The 16,382-nt window shown below is 36.6% G+C and overlaps 2 protein-coding genes and 1 long non-coding RNA gene across 6 annotated transcripts; 2 read left to right on the plus strand and 1 right to left on the minus strand.

Annotated features, from left to right (window-relative positions):
• The first annotated feature begins 3,166 nt into the window (after window positions 1-3,166).
• On the plus strand, window positions 3,167-11,033 carry LOC101222167 (hypothetical protein). Its single transcript, XM_004142440.3, has 4 exons — window positions 3,167-3,889; window positions 4,140-4,925; window positions 5,532-6,689; window positions 7,556-11,033. Exons 1-4 carry the CDS (start codon window positions 3,730-3,732, stop codon window positions 10,399-10,401), a joined length of 4,950 nt encoding a protein of 1,649 aa, XP_004142488.1. The 5' UTR covers window positions 3,167-3,729; the 3' UTR covers window positions 10,402-11,033.
• A 1,240-nt stretch (window positions 11,034-12,273) lies between these two features.
• LOC101223184 (protein IQ-DOMAIN 1) lies at window positions 12,274-16,329 on the plus strand. 4 transcript variants are annotated; one of them, XM_031885977.1, is made up of 6 exons: window positions 12,274-12,450; window positions 13,273-13,399; window positions 13,500-13,808; window positions 14,237-14,464; window positions 14,908-15,027; window positions 15,227-16,329. In XM_031885977.1, the coding sequence occupies exons 2-6, from the start codon at window positions 13,328-13,330 to the stop codon at window positions 15,884-15,886; spliced, it is 1,389 nt and encodes a 462-aa protein (XP_031741837.1). In that variant the 5' UTR covers window positions 12,274-12,450; window positions 13,273-13,327; the 3' UTR covers window positions 15,887-16,329. The 4 variants fall into 4 exon arrangements, with proteins under 4 accessions (XP_031741837.1, XP_031741836.1, XP_011655892.1 ...); XM_031885976.1 differs by lacking the exon at window positions 12,274-12,450 and adding an exon at window positions 12,522-12,886; XM_011657590.2 differs by lacking the exon at window positions 12,274-12,450 and adding an exon at window positions 12,523-12,834.
• LOC116403969 lies at window positions 13,805-15,429 on the minus strand. Its single transcript, XR_004216850.1, has 3 exons — window positions 15,265-15,429; window positions 14,219-15,152; window positions 13,805-14,106 (listed from the first exon to the last, which is right to left on the minus strand). It is a non-coding gene; the product is annotated as an uncharacterized LOC116403969 (long non-coding RNA).
• Window positions 16,330-16,382: the final 53 nt, after the last annotated feature.

Below are 16,382 nucleotides of genomic sequence, written 5' to 3' on the forward strand. Positions count from 1 at the left end.
TATCTTGGGCCTTAGTGACACCAAAATAGTTCGGGATAAAATAATTCTACCTTTATTTTATTCGATATTGAGCATAGATTGTCTCGACATTAAAGACTTATACTTTATCTATTTGATGTCGAGCCTTAATTGCATCAATATAACCTAAGATTAAATAATTATACTTTTATTTTATTCAATCTTAAACATACGTTCATACAAGATAAAAAATTTATACCTTTAGTTATTCGATCTAAAATCTTAATTGCACTGAAATGGATGGGGATTAATAAATCGCAAATAATATAGACATATATGAAAAAAAGATTACTCATGTTTTTCTTATTTTGTCGTACGTTCATACATATTTTGAGTTTTTATTATATTTATGCAAATTAGCAGTTAGATTACAATGTTATACCTTTCGAAGTTCGTAACTTTCCACTTTTATCATTTGACTTTTGCTCGTTGAATTTCGAAATAAAAAAATACAAAAATGCATAGGTTTTTTTTTTTTTTTTGTCATTTTTTATTTGAGTAAAACACAGATGTATATACAAACACAATTATTGATTTACTTTATATATACATACATATAAAAAGAGTGAAGAGTAAGCATGAACAATAATATTCTATTCTATTTATTTATTGTTATTATTATTAATATTATTATGTAATTGAATAAAATAGGTAACAATAATAAAAAGTGATTCACTGGATGCACACACAAAGAATAATTAATTTGATATTACCAAAAACAAAAGAAAGAAAGAAAGAAAGAAAGAAAGAAAGAAATTTGACTTTTGCACTTTGGTGGGTGGGTGTGGAATAGAAGATTCCAGATGGGGAGGAGAAGTGAATTTTGTGGAAGATTGGGACACTGACGTAATAATCAAATAGTAAAGGGGCAAATGTGATAAATCAAAAGTCAAAAGGAAGCTTGGCGAAGCCTTGAGGGTTTTTGATTCATAAAGAGGCGGGCCGCACGTTACCGACGGGCGCCGGAGATGGCGGGTTTTGAAGATTCTTACGTCATCCATCCACCTAGGCCTTCACGCGCTAGGTAGGCGCGTGAACTCGTGTCTACAATTTATTAATCATTGGGGTGAATTTTATACTTATTTAACTTTTTTTTTTTTATTATTATTGTTATTGTTATTAACTTAGGGTTTAAGTTAACGTATTAATTAAATTAGGGTTTAAAACGTTTTTTTTAATTGATTATCGAGATTTGAGGTAAGAATTTTAAGTTTAAAACTTGTTAAGCGTTCAGGATGTATATATACACAATAATTGAATGAAAATTTACTTCAAAGTCATAAGTTAAAGTATCAACTTCTAATTGTCATGCTTTTTATTTGATATTGAATTGTAATATAGTGAAATCAACACGTTTATTAAAGTGGAAAGTTGGTGTATAAAAAGGTCTATCTAGTTTAGTAGATATGGTAGACTAAGTTAAGGTACGACCAAACTACAAGGGAATGCTCAAGTTTTATGTGATTACATCGTATTATATTGTCAAGTTGACTTGAGGATTTCTTCTCTTATAGGTTTCTTGATGATTCTGTTGGTAAACATGGATTGTTCTTGCATGAACGCGTCAAACAAATCGCCTTGCTATAGGATGAGTGGTTACTGGATCCGATGAGTGGTTGAGTGACAAGAACATCAGTTGGAATCATTTAGTGGTATAACATATAAGGATTCATTTAAGCTTCAGATTCAGTGGATATCGAGCCTGAGAATGGAGCTTTTGAGTTTGCCACAGAGGTTGATTGAAGGATAAAAGGAACCAATAAAAAAAGGGCTCGAGGAGGAAAGGGAAAGGACACACGAAGAATATGAGCGCTAAAAATTCAACGAGGGTACAAATTTTGCTTTGATACCATGACAACAGGTTGAATAAAAGGGAGTGGTTTAATTGAGTAATGAACTTCACTTAAAATAATTACAATGATGAAGATCCTATATACAATAGGTTTCAGCACCGATAACCAACAATGCTAATTGCGTAACTACTGATAATAGAGCCTAACAACACAATTTTATAAAGACCCTAATAGTTAGGTTGGCAACTATTGCAATAACGAGTAATTGAAAGAGTCGAGATGAATATAAAGACAACAAATACGAGTTAACACAAATAACAAGGTAATAAACCCATCAAATTACTAATGAAACAGACAATAGATGAGTTTTTCATATCCACTCAGTTCAATCCAACTAGAAACAAAAACACTGAATCAATAAATTTAACAAGTTTAAGATTAAAGTGTCCAAATTGATAAACTCGTGTTTAAAACAAAGAGACGTGAGATTAGAAAAAAAACAAGACTTGTTTAGTAAGCAAATTTGAAAGCCAAATCTATATTTACAAAAGAAGAAGACACTTTAAAAAATTACAATGATAAAGTTGAAAAAAAAGAAAAAGCAAACTACAAAGATGAAAGTATACTGAATTTACGAATTGGGATAGTTCGAAACTTGGGAATGGGTGCAGACTGGCACGTGCTCTTCTATCATGCCTTCAAACTGTTCACGTGACCTTGCACGAGTCGTGGATGACGTGGCAACTAATATCATTTATTTATAATATATTATTTTGTCGCTTTGTGGTTTGACTCCGTCTCTTAACGGTGGTAAAACGGAATAAAAAGGGCCAACTTGTCGAAGCGCGGGAAAGGCTGAATTTTGACGGAAGCAATCAATTTTGGCTCGTAAGGAGTAAATGACGCAATTGTCCCCTTTCTATGTACAATTTGTATGGAAGTAAATGTTTCAGAATTAATTAGAGCATTAAATCTTGTTTTCCAGATTTTACAACTTAAAGAAAAAGTATATATTATTTATATACTTTTACAATTAGAGTTTTTAATTAATGTTTGGATTTTGTTAATTAGAGATTTCATGGTAAAAAATAGGAAAAGAAGTTGGGGAATGGGGGATTAAGCAGCAAATAAGTTAGAGGGAGAGGGGTATTTTAGGAATAGAGAAAAAAAGTAATTCGATGGGCAGAGTTATAAAAGGGAAAGAAAGAAAAAGAATAAAATACAGATATGGTGAGAGAAATATAGAAGGAAAATAATTTAATTAAAAAGAAATTGATTTGTTTAAAAAAATAATTTTCCCGGACTTGAAGGGTGATTGAAATGGAGTTTAACAATCGAGTTGAGATCCGGATGCCAATCTCTCTCTCTTTCTCTCTTTTTGCTCAGGGATCTATTTTGTTCCTTATCGTCTTGCTTGCGCGTTCTCTTTTGAAGCAGATTTTCCACCAGCCAAGAAAGAGAGATAAAAAGAGTCACTAAGAAGATTGTAAACCCTAGAAAGTTGAAGAAGGAAGAAGGAAGAAGGAAGAAGGAAGAAGGAAGAAGGAAGAAGGAAGAAGAAGGGCTCTCTCTTATTGTTTTATTAATCTGATTTCAAGCCCTAGAATTTATTTGGCGCGCCGAGGGGTTGTGTGTCTAAAGGATTTAAAGAAGGGTATATTGGTTGTGCAAGGGTTATTTAGCTGGGTGCTCAATTTTTGTTTTGTTTGAGCTAGCTTTTGTTTGTTGCACATCATAGTTCTGGTCTTTGAGGTGGATTTTTGGTTCGTGAAACTGATTGCCGAGTGTTTGGAATTGGAATTGGAATTGGCCATGGTCGTGGTGGGGGCGAGGTGCTAGGGTTTTTATACTGGTTTTTGTGTGTGTGTTTGTGGGGCACCCGTTGTTCGTTGATGCTCATGCAATTTTCTTGCTTTTCATGCCGCCAGAACCTTTGCCGTGGGACAGGAAAGACCTCTTCAAGGAGAGGAAACACGAGAAGTCGGAGGCCATAGGGTCTGCGGCCAGATGGCGGGACTCTTATCATGGATCTCGCGAGTTTAATCGGTGGGGTTCTGCTGACTTACGAAGGCCTACTGGTGAGTTTTGATGTTACTTTACTGTTTCCTCCGTTTCAACTTCTTAGATCCTTGGGCGTCTTAGCTGGTTTATTACAATCGCATTTATTTTTAATAATCTTGAGTTTTTGGCCCGGCTTTCTTTGAAGCTTTGGATGATAAAAGGATTTCGGGTTTCATTCCTGCTGAGATTTTGGGCCGTCCTCAAAACCTGCCTGCATACTTTTTGTCTTCTGATATTGATACTCTTTGCTGTCCTTTTTTCCTGAAGGTCATGGTAAGCAGGGTGGTTGGCATCAGTTTTCTGAAGACTCTAGTCACGGTTATGGACCTTCTCGGTCATTCAGTGACAGGGTGATAGAAGATGAGAGCTTCCGGCCGTCAGTTCCTCGTGGTGATGGAAAGTATATTAGAATCGGTAGAGAAAGTAGAGGTTCTTTTAGTCATAGAGACTGGAGAAGTCACTCAAGAGATGCTAACAATGGATTTGGGAACCCTTCACGAAGAACGTCATCGCAGGATGTGAGTTCTGATCAGAGGTCAGTAGATGATACGGTGACATATTCCTCTCCTCAATCGTTTCATGGGTTAGAAAATGGCCCGAGGTCTGATGTGGAAGTTTCCCTTGGCTCCACTGATTGGAAGCCGCTTAAGTGGTCCAGATCTGGGAGTTTGTCTTCTCGGGGATCTGCTTACAGCAGTTCAACAAACTCGAAGAATGAAAAGGCCGATTTACCTCTTAGAGTTGCATCTCCTATAGAAAGCCCTTCTGCTGAAGCTACTGCCTGTGTGACATCTTCTCTGCCTTCTGAAGATGCAATTTCTAGGAAGAAACCAAGGCTTGGATGGGGTGATGGACTGGCCAAGTACGAGAAAGAAAAAGTTGAGGTTCCTGATGGAAGTCTGAGAAAAGAAGTGGCTCTTCTTTCAAGCGGTAGTGGTGAATTAACTCATTCGCTTGGTTCAAACTTTGCTGAGAAAAGTCCCAAAACTTTACCCTTCTCAGATTGTGCATCTCCTGCAACTCCATCCTCTTTTGCTTGTAGTTCATCATCAGGTAAACTTTTTCCAAAAAAAGAAATAGACGGGATATTTTAGTGTCTTGAAGTTCTTTTTGGTTGTAATTAGTTTAATCTTTGTGATAGTCATGACACAATCGTGTGCTTAACCTATTCCTACAGCATTTCATTAATTTCTTAACATTGTTCTAGGCTCAAGTTGGTTTAGTCAATTTTAAGATTTAAGAATGAGAAAGGGATGGTAGTCTACTTAGAATTTTTTGCATGGCTCGTGTGTGATGTAGGCTGTACGCACTATGGCATGTGCTGTAAATTGCAACCAAACTGCTTTAGTTGAATCTAGACCAAGCAAGCTTTATTGAGTATAAACTTTGAATTGAAGGATAAGCAGTTTGAATTAGCTGATGGAGATTGGGTTCTATGCACTTGTTTTCTGATAAAATTTCATGCATTAAGCTTTCATTGTTTTCTCTAATCTTGGACTTCTTATTTCTATTCCTTCAACTCATGACTCTCACTATTAAACTATGAAGAATTGGTTTCTAGTAAGATTAAGGGGTAGCATCTTTCTGATTGACATGTAGCCATTTATTTTTTTTTTCTGTGTTTTAATTTCTTTTTCTTTTTTGAATTGAATGCAATAGGATTGGAAGATAAACCATTTAGTAAGGGAGCAGGTGCTGATGGCATGATATGTAGTTCACCTGGGTCTGGTTCACAAAATCTTCAGAAGTTATTGTGCAGTATAGAGAAGATGGAGATTAGTTCGGTTGCTAATTTAGGGTCATCACTTGTTGAATTATTTCATTCTGATGATCCAAATACAATAGAATCATGTTTTGGGAAATCTACATTGAATAAGCTGCTAGCGTATAAAGGTGAAATTTCAAAGACATTGGAGATGACAGAGTCTGAAATTGATTCTCTTGAAAATGAACTTAAGTCTTTGAAATCTGTAAATGGAGGCAATGTTTCTCATAAAAAATCTTGCAGTGCCACACGTGTGATGGAGAGTTCAACATATTTCAAAGAACAAGATGGTATCTCTTGCATTGCCACTCGTCCTGCTCCGTTGGTGGTAGTTTCTTCTTCTGATGCAACAGTTGAGAAGGTGCCACTCTGCAAGGGTGACGTGGGAGTAGAAGATGTTGATACAAAGGCTGACGAAATTGATAGTCCTGGAACTGTGACATCAAAATTTAATGAGCCGTCCAGAGTAGTAAAGGCGATTGCTTCTGATATTGTTGATAATGGTCATTGCTCTGTAGTTACAGATGCGATTGTTCCTGGAAAGATGGAAGGGAGTTTTCCAATATCAGGGCCTTTTGTGGATGAACACGAAACGATTGGCTCTGGCAATGAATGCACTCTTGCCAAGAGTTGTACCAGTGAATCTGTTTATGGTGATTTGATGGCCCAAGCTGGTAGTAGATCATCTCTTTGTGATTCAATTTTTGCATGTAATAAAGAATATGCAAGTAGAGCTGCAGAAGTAATTTTTAAGAGATCACCAGTGGGAATGTGCAAGATCAGCAGCAAAAGCACCAAAAATGTGTCCTGTTCAGAGACTGAGAAACTTATTAAAGAGAAATTTGTAATGAGGAAGAAGTTTTTAAAATTTAAGGAGAGTGCATTAACCCTTAGATTTAAATCCTTGCAACAATCATGGAAAGAAGGTTTGCTGCATTCTGTAAAGAAATGTCGCTCAAGGCCACAAAAAAAGGAGTTGAGTCTAAGGGTGACACATTCTGGCCATCAGAAGTACAGGTCGTCTTCAATTCGCTCCCGTTTGGTTCAGCAAGGTATGATTACTTTCATCCCTTCAGCATTTTTTTCCGTTTCCACTCCAGACTTGCAAATAATGTTTTGAAGTTGAACATTCTTCGAATGTTATATTGTCTATTTTCTACTTTAAAAACCATTTGGTTTATTTGTGTTGTTGACAAACCTATGTGTGTGTGTGTGTTTGTTAAAAAATGAGTTAGAATATTAGCAATGAAATTCTAGGGATTTTTCTCATCTGCAATGAAGTATTGTGTTTTATTGTTCTATTGGAACTTCAGTTTCCAATTAATGAAAGCATACCTGTCTGTACACTTCTTATTGTGGTTGACAAATAATGGGAGTTATCATGTTTTTATACTTCCTTATTTTTGATGTTGTTGATTGGTTGATTTTAATTGGTGGATTGTGTAACTGGACTTGTTATGATATATTGAGTTGAGTTCGTTGAGAATTGTGGTAGGCCGTTTTTTCGTCTTCTTTTTTTAACAGGACATTTTAGTGTCTCTGATCAAGGTTATGTATGAACTAAGAAAGCTACAAAAGATTTAGTGGATGTGTTCTATATGCCCCTCTTGTAGTCAGAGATCTTTGATAATTCATCTAGAAAGAGAGACATGCATCTTTTATCGTTTATTTCGTACATTTTTTTTTGACATCTACAAAGTTGTTTGTTGGCCTTAAGATTCAAACCTTTGTTATAGTCTGTGATGTGAATATTTTTCTCTTCTCCCTTTGAGATCTGCTTAGCAGCTGACTATCTCATTCCAGAAGTGCCTTGATTGTAATTTGTTGGATAGTTGAACAAAAGGTTTCTATAAAATTTCCTCTGACAATCATTACGTGTCATTATGATTTAATGAATGCTTAAATTTTGATTTTTCAGGAGCGTGTCAGAGCTCTACATTTAACACAGAAATTGCTGTTCGTCACTCCAGCAAGCTGCTGTTGAACCCACAAATTAAGCTTTACAGGAATACCTTAAAGATGCCAGCTATGATTTTGGACAAGAAGGAAAAGATTGCATTGAGGTTCATCTCTCATAATGGGTTGGTTGAAGATCCCTGTGCTGTTGAGAAGGAAAGGAACTTGATAAACCCCTGGACTTCAGCTGAGAAAGAAATATTCTGGGAGAAACTATCTCTGTTTGGAAAGGATTTTAAGAAAATTTCTTCATTTCTCGACCTCAAAACTACAGCAGACTGTATCCAGTTCTATTACAAAAACCATAAATCTGATAGTTTTAAAAAGAACAAAAATTTGGAGTTGGGCAAGCAAATGAAATCTTCTGCCATCACGTATTTGGTAACATCAGGGAAAAAATGGAATCCGGACGCGAATGCCACTTCCCTTGATATTTTAGGTGTTGCTTCAGTAATGGCAGCACAAGCAGACTATGACATTGAAAACCAGCAGAAATGTACTCGCCATTTGGGTGTAGGAAGGGATGTTGAGTCAAAAGTATCATGGAGTGCTAGCTCTCCAAATAAAAGCAATTTGGATGATCTTCAAACTGAAAAAGAAACAGTTGCTGCTGATGTACTCGCTGGCATAAGTGGTTCAATATCTTCAGAGGCCCTGAGTTCTTGCATTACAAGTGCCATTGATCCCCGTGAGGAACTAAGGGAGCGGAAGTGCTATAGAGTGGATTTTGCAGCGAAATTGCCTTCATTGTCTGACGTCATGCAGAAAACTGATAATGAACCTTGTTCGGATGATAGTTCTGAGGATGTGGATTCTTCAAATTGGACAGATGAGGAGAAGTTGGTCTTCATGCAGGCTGTGTCATCTTATGGTAAGGATTTTGATATGATCTCTAGATGTATCAGATCAAAGTCTAGGGACCAGTGCAAGATTTTCTTCAGCAAAGCTCGGAAATGTCTTGGACTGGATTTGATGCATACTTCTGGAGACGTAGGTGAAACACCTGGGAATGGTAACGATGCTAGTGGGAGTGGGAGTGGGACTGACACTGAAGAACACTGTGTGGTGGAAATCTGTGAAGGCCGTGGCAGTGATGAATTTATCTCCAAGTCAATCAATGGTGGATCAACATCGGTTAACATTAATCATGAAGAAACTGTTTCTGCTGTGACTGACAACATGCGGACTAGTATGGAATTTGAGGAAAGTACAGCATTGCAACAGTCGGATGAGAAAGGTGCTGAGGCTGTTGGGAACTTGATTTTTGAGACATTGAAGGAAGAGGATGTGCCTAATCCGAGTCAGCCCACGCATGACCACAAAATTGAAGGCTCTTCTGAAAATACTGAAAGTGGAAAGAGCTGTAATGAACCTGACATTCTGAGATCTGAATCCGTGTCCACAGTAGATGAAAATTCAGCAGCTGTGAGTGAGGGCAGAGCTACTGTGAAGCTTGCGATTGGAGAAGAAGTAGGAAGCGACACTAATTTACACGGTCAGAGTACAATTCTGTGCTCAGGTCAGGATTCAACTGGGAATGATTCCAATATTGCTTTAGAGGGCAGTTCTGTAGGACTTGATCCACATATCTTGCATCCAAATATTCTTAAAGTGGAACCTGTAGAGAAGAAGTCTTGTATCAAGTCTGAGGAGAATTTTCTTTCTGTCAGAAATTCTGATACTGGTGTCATTGGAAGGGAACAGATGCTTAACCAAGACATATTGTCACCAACACTTGTTTTGCAGGAGATTAGTGATGCGAATCAAAAACCTATGAATAGAGATGACGATGCTGAGCATCCAAATAATTTGTTGTGCAATAGTGAATCATCCACGTTTCCAAGAAGCTATCCTTTCAACAAACAAATCTTTGAGGACATAAATAGAAATATCAATCACGCGTATTTTCGTGTTCAAGGGCTGTCAAAGCCAGACATTAATTGTAATAGTAAATATGTTTCTGAGGGGCAATTTCTTCAGAATTGTAACAGTTCCAAGCCGCACAATCTGGCTGAGCCTCCTTTTCTGTCTCAGAATATAGAATTGGGCCATGATCATCAGAAGAATGCTTCTGGCAGTGGCAGTGCTTCAGATTCCGATGTTCCACGCAGGAAAGGTGATGTGAAACTGTTTGGTCAGATATTAAGTCATGCCCCTTCCCAGCAAAATTCGAGCTCTGGTTCCAACGAGTGTGGAGAGAAAAAGGGACCACTTCACAACTCGAGCAGCAAATCATGCGACATGGGAGAAAATATTCCGTTAAGGAGTTATGGTTTTTGGGATGGAAGCAGAATACAGACGGGTTTGTCGGCTTTGCCTGATTCTGCCATTTTACAAGCCAAGTATCCTGCTGCGTTCAGTGGCTACTCTGCTACATCTGTTAAAACTGAACAGCAGCCCTTGCAGGCACTTTCAAATAATGGTGATCAAAGTCTTAATGAACTAGTGTCCGCTTTTCCCACCAAGGATGGAGTGGTTGATTATCATTCATATAGAAGCCGGGATGGTGTTAAAATGCGACCATTCCCAGTTGATATATTTTCTGAGATGCACCGAAGAAATGGCTTCGATGCTGTATCCTTGTCGAGTTTACAGCAGCAGGGAAGAGTGCTAGTTGGAATGAATGTTGTTGGAAGGGGAGGGATACTCATGGGTGGTTCTTGCACTGGTGTTTCAGATCCTGTGGCAGCCATTAAAATGCACTACGCCAAGGCCGACCAGTACGCTGGGCAACCTGCTAGCATGTTCACCAGGGAAGATGGTAGTTGGGGAGGTGGTGGTAATGGTGGAGATTTAGGCAGCAGATAGTAGATGTGCATCGGGGGCCTCTTCCTGGTTAGGGATGGTCCTCGCCTGTATCATATTTAGTCTGTTTCAAGTTTTCTTTTTTCCTTTTTTGAAAAAGAAGTGATGTAGGAGAGTAGAAGTAATTTGAACCAATGGGTTCTGAAAAATCCATCTTTTTTGGTTGAAGAAAAAGGAAAGAGATTTTAGGGGATTGTAATATTGTAGCAGTCTTTTGTATTTGTTGTATTTGATTGCAACACAGAAATAATCTTCTCAATATGGGTGCGGCCATAGTCACGGCTCCGCTCAGCTCAGCTCCATCCTTCAACTTTGATAACCTAACCTACCTGACTCGTTACATTATCCAACTGGAGGTTAGTAGTTCCTTTTTTTTTGTTTTCTTTTCTTTTTGACATTTATTCCCCCTTATACTCTGTTGTATGATTAGGAGTTAGGAGTCTTTTGTAGAATTTTGGTTATATAATATAGTCATCAAAATTTGTATTGTATCATATTTCCCTTTGTTTTTTGTATTTGGGTTTCTGACTAATTTGAAGAATAAAGTCTTCGGAAATGGGACAAATTATTGACTGTTGCCTTTCACTTTCACTGTTTTAACCCATGAATGTATGAGAAAAGATTAACTCTTTTAATCATATATTTAACAGTTGATTGTGATGGTTTACTTTCAATAATTTCGTCAAATAATTGATTACTTGAATGTGACTCGTGGGGTCCTAACATCTTCACAAATATTCTCTATGCATATTTACACATTTCAGCAATCTTTGTTATCATTCCATAATTTTAGTTGAATCGTCTCTTGAAGAACTACTTCAACCTTGATGATGTTCGCAAACTTCTTTATTCTTTATTATAAACAAAAAAAGGTGAGATCTTCCACTGTTTTTGTAAATGTTTCATAATAATTAAAGTAAATGCAAATCAAGTCAACCAATATTTAATTTAATCATCAATTGGATTTTAGGGTAGGCCAGGAAATTGTCGAGCAAACGAACATGGCATTATTTCATTAGATTATCTTCTTATAAAATATTCATCTTAAAGCCTTACACCGTTGGAATGCTTTGGCCATCCAATCAAGATCAAAATTTTCTCATTTTTTAAAGTTCTTGATTTGAACTTTGATATAACACCCAATCAAAAATTTTAAAGCAATAATTTAGCACTTTATTTAATCTAATTGTTGCTGTCTGTACTATTTTTCAATATACAAACATTGATTCTGTTTTTCCTGGCCAAATATTGTTCTTATTTATTTTAAAAAATTTCTTGACTTTCCTATTTTATTAGATGTTTGAATATAGAATCAATAAAAGTTTTGGAATAAAGGAAATTTGTTTAGTTTGATGGAGAATATAGAATCAAATAAAGCTTTGTAAACAGAGCACAAATTGTTATACCATTAAAGTCGCCATTTCAACAAATACTTGAATGAGTCGATATACTTACGTAAAGCTTACATATTTTTAGATTCTTAATTTTATACACTTAATAAAATTAATGTGTCAAATTGAGCTTACTACATATTATTCAAATATAAAAGTTTGTTGATGAATAAACATATAAACAAATTGGTGATGAAGTTCGACATGCCAATAACAAATTTAAACGAACGCACTATTCGTTCAAAACATATTTAAATTTTGCTGTTAAATTTCATTATGTCAAGCAATATTTTAATATTGTGATATCATTTTTTTTTCTTTAATGAAAGACAAAGTTGAGAATCACACAAATGAAATAAAATAGTAAGTTTGGACTTTGGTATATCAACCAATTTTAAATTGATATCAACATTCTATGTGTTTGGACTTTACTCACAAACTACAAATAACTTAACAATTTTAATAATTTAAGAGATAACAATAAGGCAGCTCACCCATGGTTGGAGCTTTGAACTATTTTAAGGCATGAAGAGAAAAGAGTTGTAATGGTAACGACCAACGGTATGAAAACCAACCAATGGCTTACAGTTATCACATCATATCAAAGGCGGAGCATAACTTTTCAATGCGCCTATCTGTATCAAGTTAAACTTGCATTCAGGTAATGATTATTTTTATTCATTGTAAGATTTTTCTTCCTTTTTTTGGGAAAATGGAATAGAATAGCGGCCGGGATTTGATTTCGTTGTTGTTGGTATTGTTGTTGTTGTTGTTGTTGTTCATGATTGAGATTGAAGAAGATGATGAGGAAGAGGATGAGGATGAGGATGATGATGCTATTTTGATTTGATGTTCTGTAAATAATATTTGATCGGAATTCGTAGGCCCCATGTTTCCCCTGCTACCGCCAAAATCAAAAGACTCGTTAATTTTCCAACCCTACTGTTGAATTTTGATGGTTTTAATTTTCTCTCAAGATCCGGTCCACCGTCTCCCTCTTCCCTCTATTTTTCTATAGACGTGTTCTAATCCTTTTTTTCGGGAGGTAATATTTGTGGCCTTTAAGAGAAATTTTCGCTTGGAAACTTCATGCATAGGTATTGAAATGATAGCTTGTTTCTTGTGGATTGTCTTTATATGTTCTGCTCTTGAATCTGCTGTGGCGGGAATGCTATAATCGTTTCATTAGAAAATTTCGGTACATGATTATCCTTCTTTGGTTGATGTTTTCCAGTTTTGTGATATTGGGTGTGGCATAAATTTCGTTATTGATCTTTCTTCAGCTAGATTTCCTAAATCTTTTGTTTTTATCGGTGAATTGTTTTTTCTTTTTCTTTTTAGGTAGTAATTTGATGAAGTATTGCTATGAATAATTTAGTTGAAAGTCAATTAGACATACCATAATTTATAATGTTTTTCTTTAGCAGTGGAGGTCTATTATATGAAGTTTTCTTAATTTCATTTTGGTTTGAAAATTCTTCAGTTCTTCTCTCCCGGTGACCAGATAAAGAGAAAGAAGACATATGAATGAATAAGAAATGGGAAAGAAAGGGAGTTGGTTTTCTGCCGTGAAGAAGGTTCTCACCCAGCCTTCTGAGAAGAAAGACAAGGTTTGAATTGAACTACGTACTTCTGTTAACTTATATTTTGCACTGTTTTTGCTATCATATGGAAATTTGCCCTTTAACTTTAGATATATTATTTCAACAGAAACCAGACAAACCTAAGAAAAAATGGTTCCAAAAGGAGGAGAGTGTGGAGGATGTGATTTCCTTTTTGGAACAAACTCCATTGGACGTTCCTGCACAACCTCCTATAGAAGATGATGTCAAACAAATCAAACTGGAGAATGAACCAAGCGAGCTTGGGCATTCGGAGGCTGCAGAGCCGGTTGTTGCTGAAGCTTCGCCGGCTGTGGCAGTTGAATATCCACCTAGTCCTAGTCCTAGTTCCTGTCGGCCAGAAATGTCGGAGGAAACAGCCGCTATTATGATTCAAACTGCATTTCGTGGATATACGGTACTTCTCATAATATTCCATTTCTCATTCAGTATAGGAGTTTTGGGCGATTAGAAGCATCGTCAGTACCTGTTGTTAATGACAAAAACATTAAGTTAAGTTTGTATGTTATATTTTAAAACTGTTTCCATTTTCCACCTATCAATATTTCAAGAATTTATAGAATTCATAACCAAGTTTTATCTTTGAGTATCATATGGATTGGTCGTCCCATTTATCTTCTGCAGTAGTTGTCTATTGTTTCTTCATAATAAGTTCTTCGGGAATCCATTAGCTTTCAACTTTGATGAAGCATCAGCTGAAAAATGGCTTAGGAAAGTATCAGTAATATCTGCATCATGATTTCCCCCTAGCGACTTTAGATTTTAAAAAAATGACATGTACGAATGTTTTCCATTTTTTTCTTTTACCTTTTCATTTCTCAACAGGCAAGGAGAGCACTAAGAGCACTCAAAGCGTTGATGAGATTGAAGACGTTGGTACAAGGGCAGTCTGTCAAACGGCAAGTGGCCTCTACTTTAAAATGCATGCAGACCCTTACTCATTTACAGTCGGAGATTCGTGTAAGGAGAATAAGAATGTCGGAAGAAAATCATGCTCTTCTCCGGCAACTTCGTAACAAACGTGAGAAAGATCTCGAGAAGTTAAAATTTACTGTAAGTTCTCTTTGTTCGAACTTTTCTTTTGAATATAACCTGCTATGTCTGTAGCGCTTGTGAAAACAAGTCTATGGCTCTGGGAGTATAAATTTGAAGTTGCTACTTGAGTGTGGTCTATATGCATACGCATACTTGCATCCATACATATACCATACAACACAGATTTAAAGGTCAAAACCTAAACGTCTAATTGTCATCATGCATGATATTTTTTTCCTTGTCTTCTTGGTTTCTTCTTTTTGTTTAACAGTATAGAGTTAGAGTATCATTCATCCAACTGCTGGTTCTTGCAGTTAGTTAATGTATTTATCATTTGAACGTGTATTTATCTTAGATAAACGAAAAATTGTGGAATAATAGTATTTGTTTGAGAAGAATAGTATCTTCTTTTGAGCTATTGTCATTTTAATAATCTGCGATCATTACAACTTGCACTACAGATGGATGGTAACTGGAATCATAGCACCCAATCTAAAGCACAAATTGAAGCTAAACTATTGAACAAGCATGAAGCTGCAGTAAGAAGAGAAAGGGCTATGGCTTATGCTTACTCTCATCAGGTAACAAAACTATGCATTTTCTTTATTCCTTAGTACGTGCTTCCTGAGTACACTTCTCGACTCTGGATCTCTAGCAACTCCTTGCAGTTTTTGTTCTCCACATAAGTATGATTGGTTGTTAAGTTCTGTAAACAATAATTTCCATTGAGTAGTGTTTCCTTTTAGAATCTGAAAAAAAGTTTTTATCTATTGTTAACAGCAAACATGGAAGAACGCATTAAAAACTGCGACCCCCACCGTCATGGATCCAAACAATCCGCACTGGGGTTGGAGTTGGTTGGAGAGATGGATGGCAGCTCGTCCATGGGAATCTCGTAGCACCACAGATCAGCTGGATGACATTTCTGTAACGAGTGTTGCAACTCGTGCATCTGTGGTCGACATACTCCAAATTTACGGTTGCTCTTCTACCAAGCTTTCTCCAAGAACTCCTACAAACCAAAAGTCAAGCCAATTGCATAAGCACCAATCACCTTCAATTCCCAAGGCGCTGTCTTCATCATCTAGCAGAAAGAAAACAAATGCAGCCAATTCAAGGGTAGGCAGCTGGGGCGGGGACGATGACATAAAGAGCACCACTAGTGTCAAATCAAAGCTCTCACGGAGGCATACTATTTCAGGGTCATCATTTAGGGATGATGAAAGCCTTTCCAGTCTACCTTCAGTTTCAAGTAAGGTGACGCCATCGAAGGCTGCGAAAACTCGGTCGCGGTTGACAAGTTCATCTAGAACAGAGAAGATGGGAACATTGGAAAATGGGTATGTAAGTGCAGGTTCTGCAAAGAAGCGGCTTTCCTTCTCAACTTTTCCCGTTAAGCCAAGGAGGCAATCTAGTCCTCCAGTTGTTAATACTAGCTAAGTACACTAAAATATGAGAAAGTTCACATCAGGGAGAGTGGAGTATCAAAAGGAAAGGAAGAAACAAATTGATCGATCCTCAAGTTTGTCGATTCGAGTATTCGACTTTCATAATCTCCTTCTTCAACAGCTTCATGAGCAAATCTACATGTTTCTTGCAAGCACCGATCCATATCCATGGCCTTTTCCTTTAGTTTCTTTCTCCTTTTTCTTTTTTCTTTTTCCCATGCCACTTGTCTTCCTGAAATTGTAATAAAATTTGCTTTTGGGTTGCATTTTATCTATGGAAACCATTTGTAAACCTGTTTGTCTATAATATTGTGAAGATTTTTGTGGGTTTTCTTTTGAGACACTTCTCTGATTGGTTCATCTTGTACCTTTCAAATTTCATTTGCTAAAGATTACAATATTTTGGAATGAATAGTATTACTGTTTATTGTCAAAGTGGGAATTGGGATGTGTCCCTTTACTTTTATGATCAAAATTACAAATTAGAT

The sequence above is a fragment of the Cucumis sativus genome, chromosome 5 (genome assembly GCF_000004075.3).
Source record: "Cucumis sativus cultivar 9930 chromosome 5, Cucumber_9930_V3, whole genome shotgun sequence".
In the NCBI taxonomy this organism is placed as follows: Eukaryota; Viridiplantae; Streptophyta; class Magnoliopsida; order Cucurbitales; family Cucurbitaceae; genus Cucumis; species Cucumis sativus.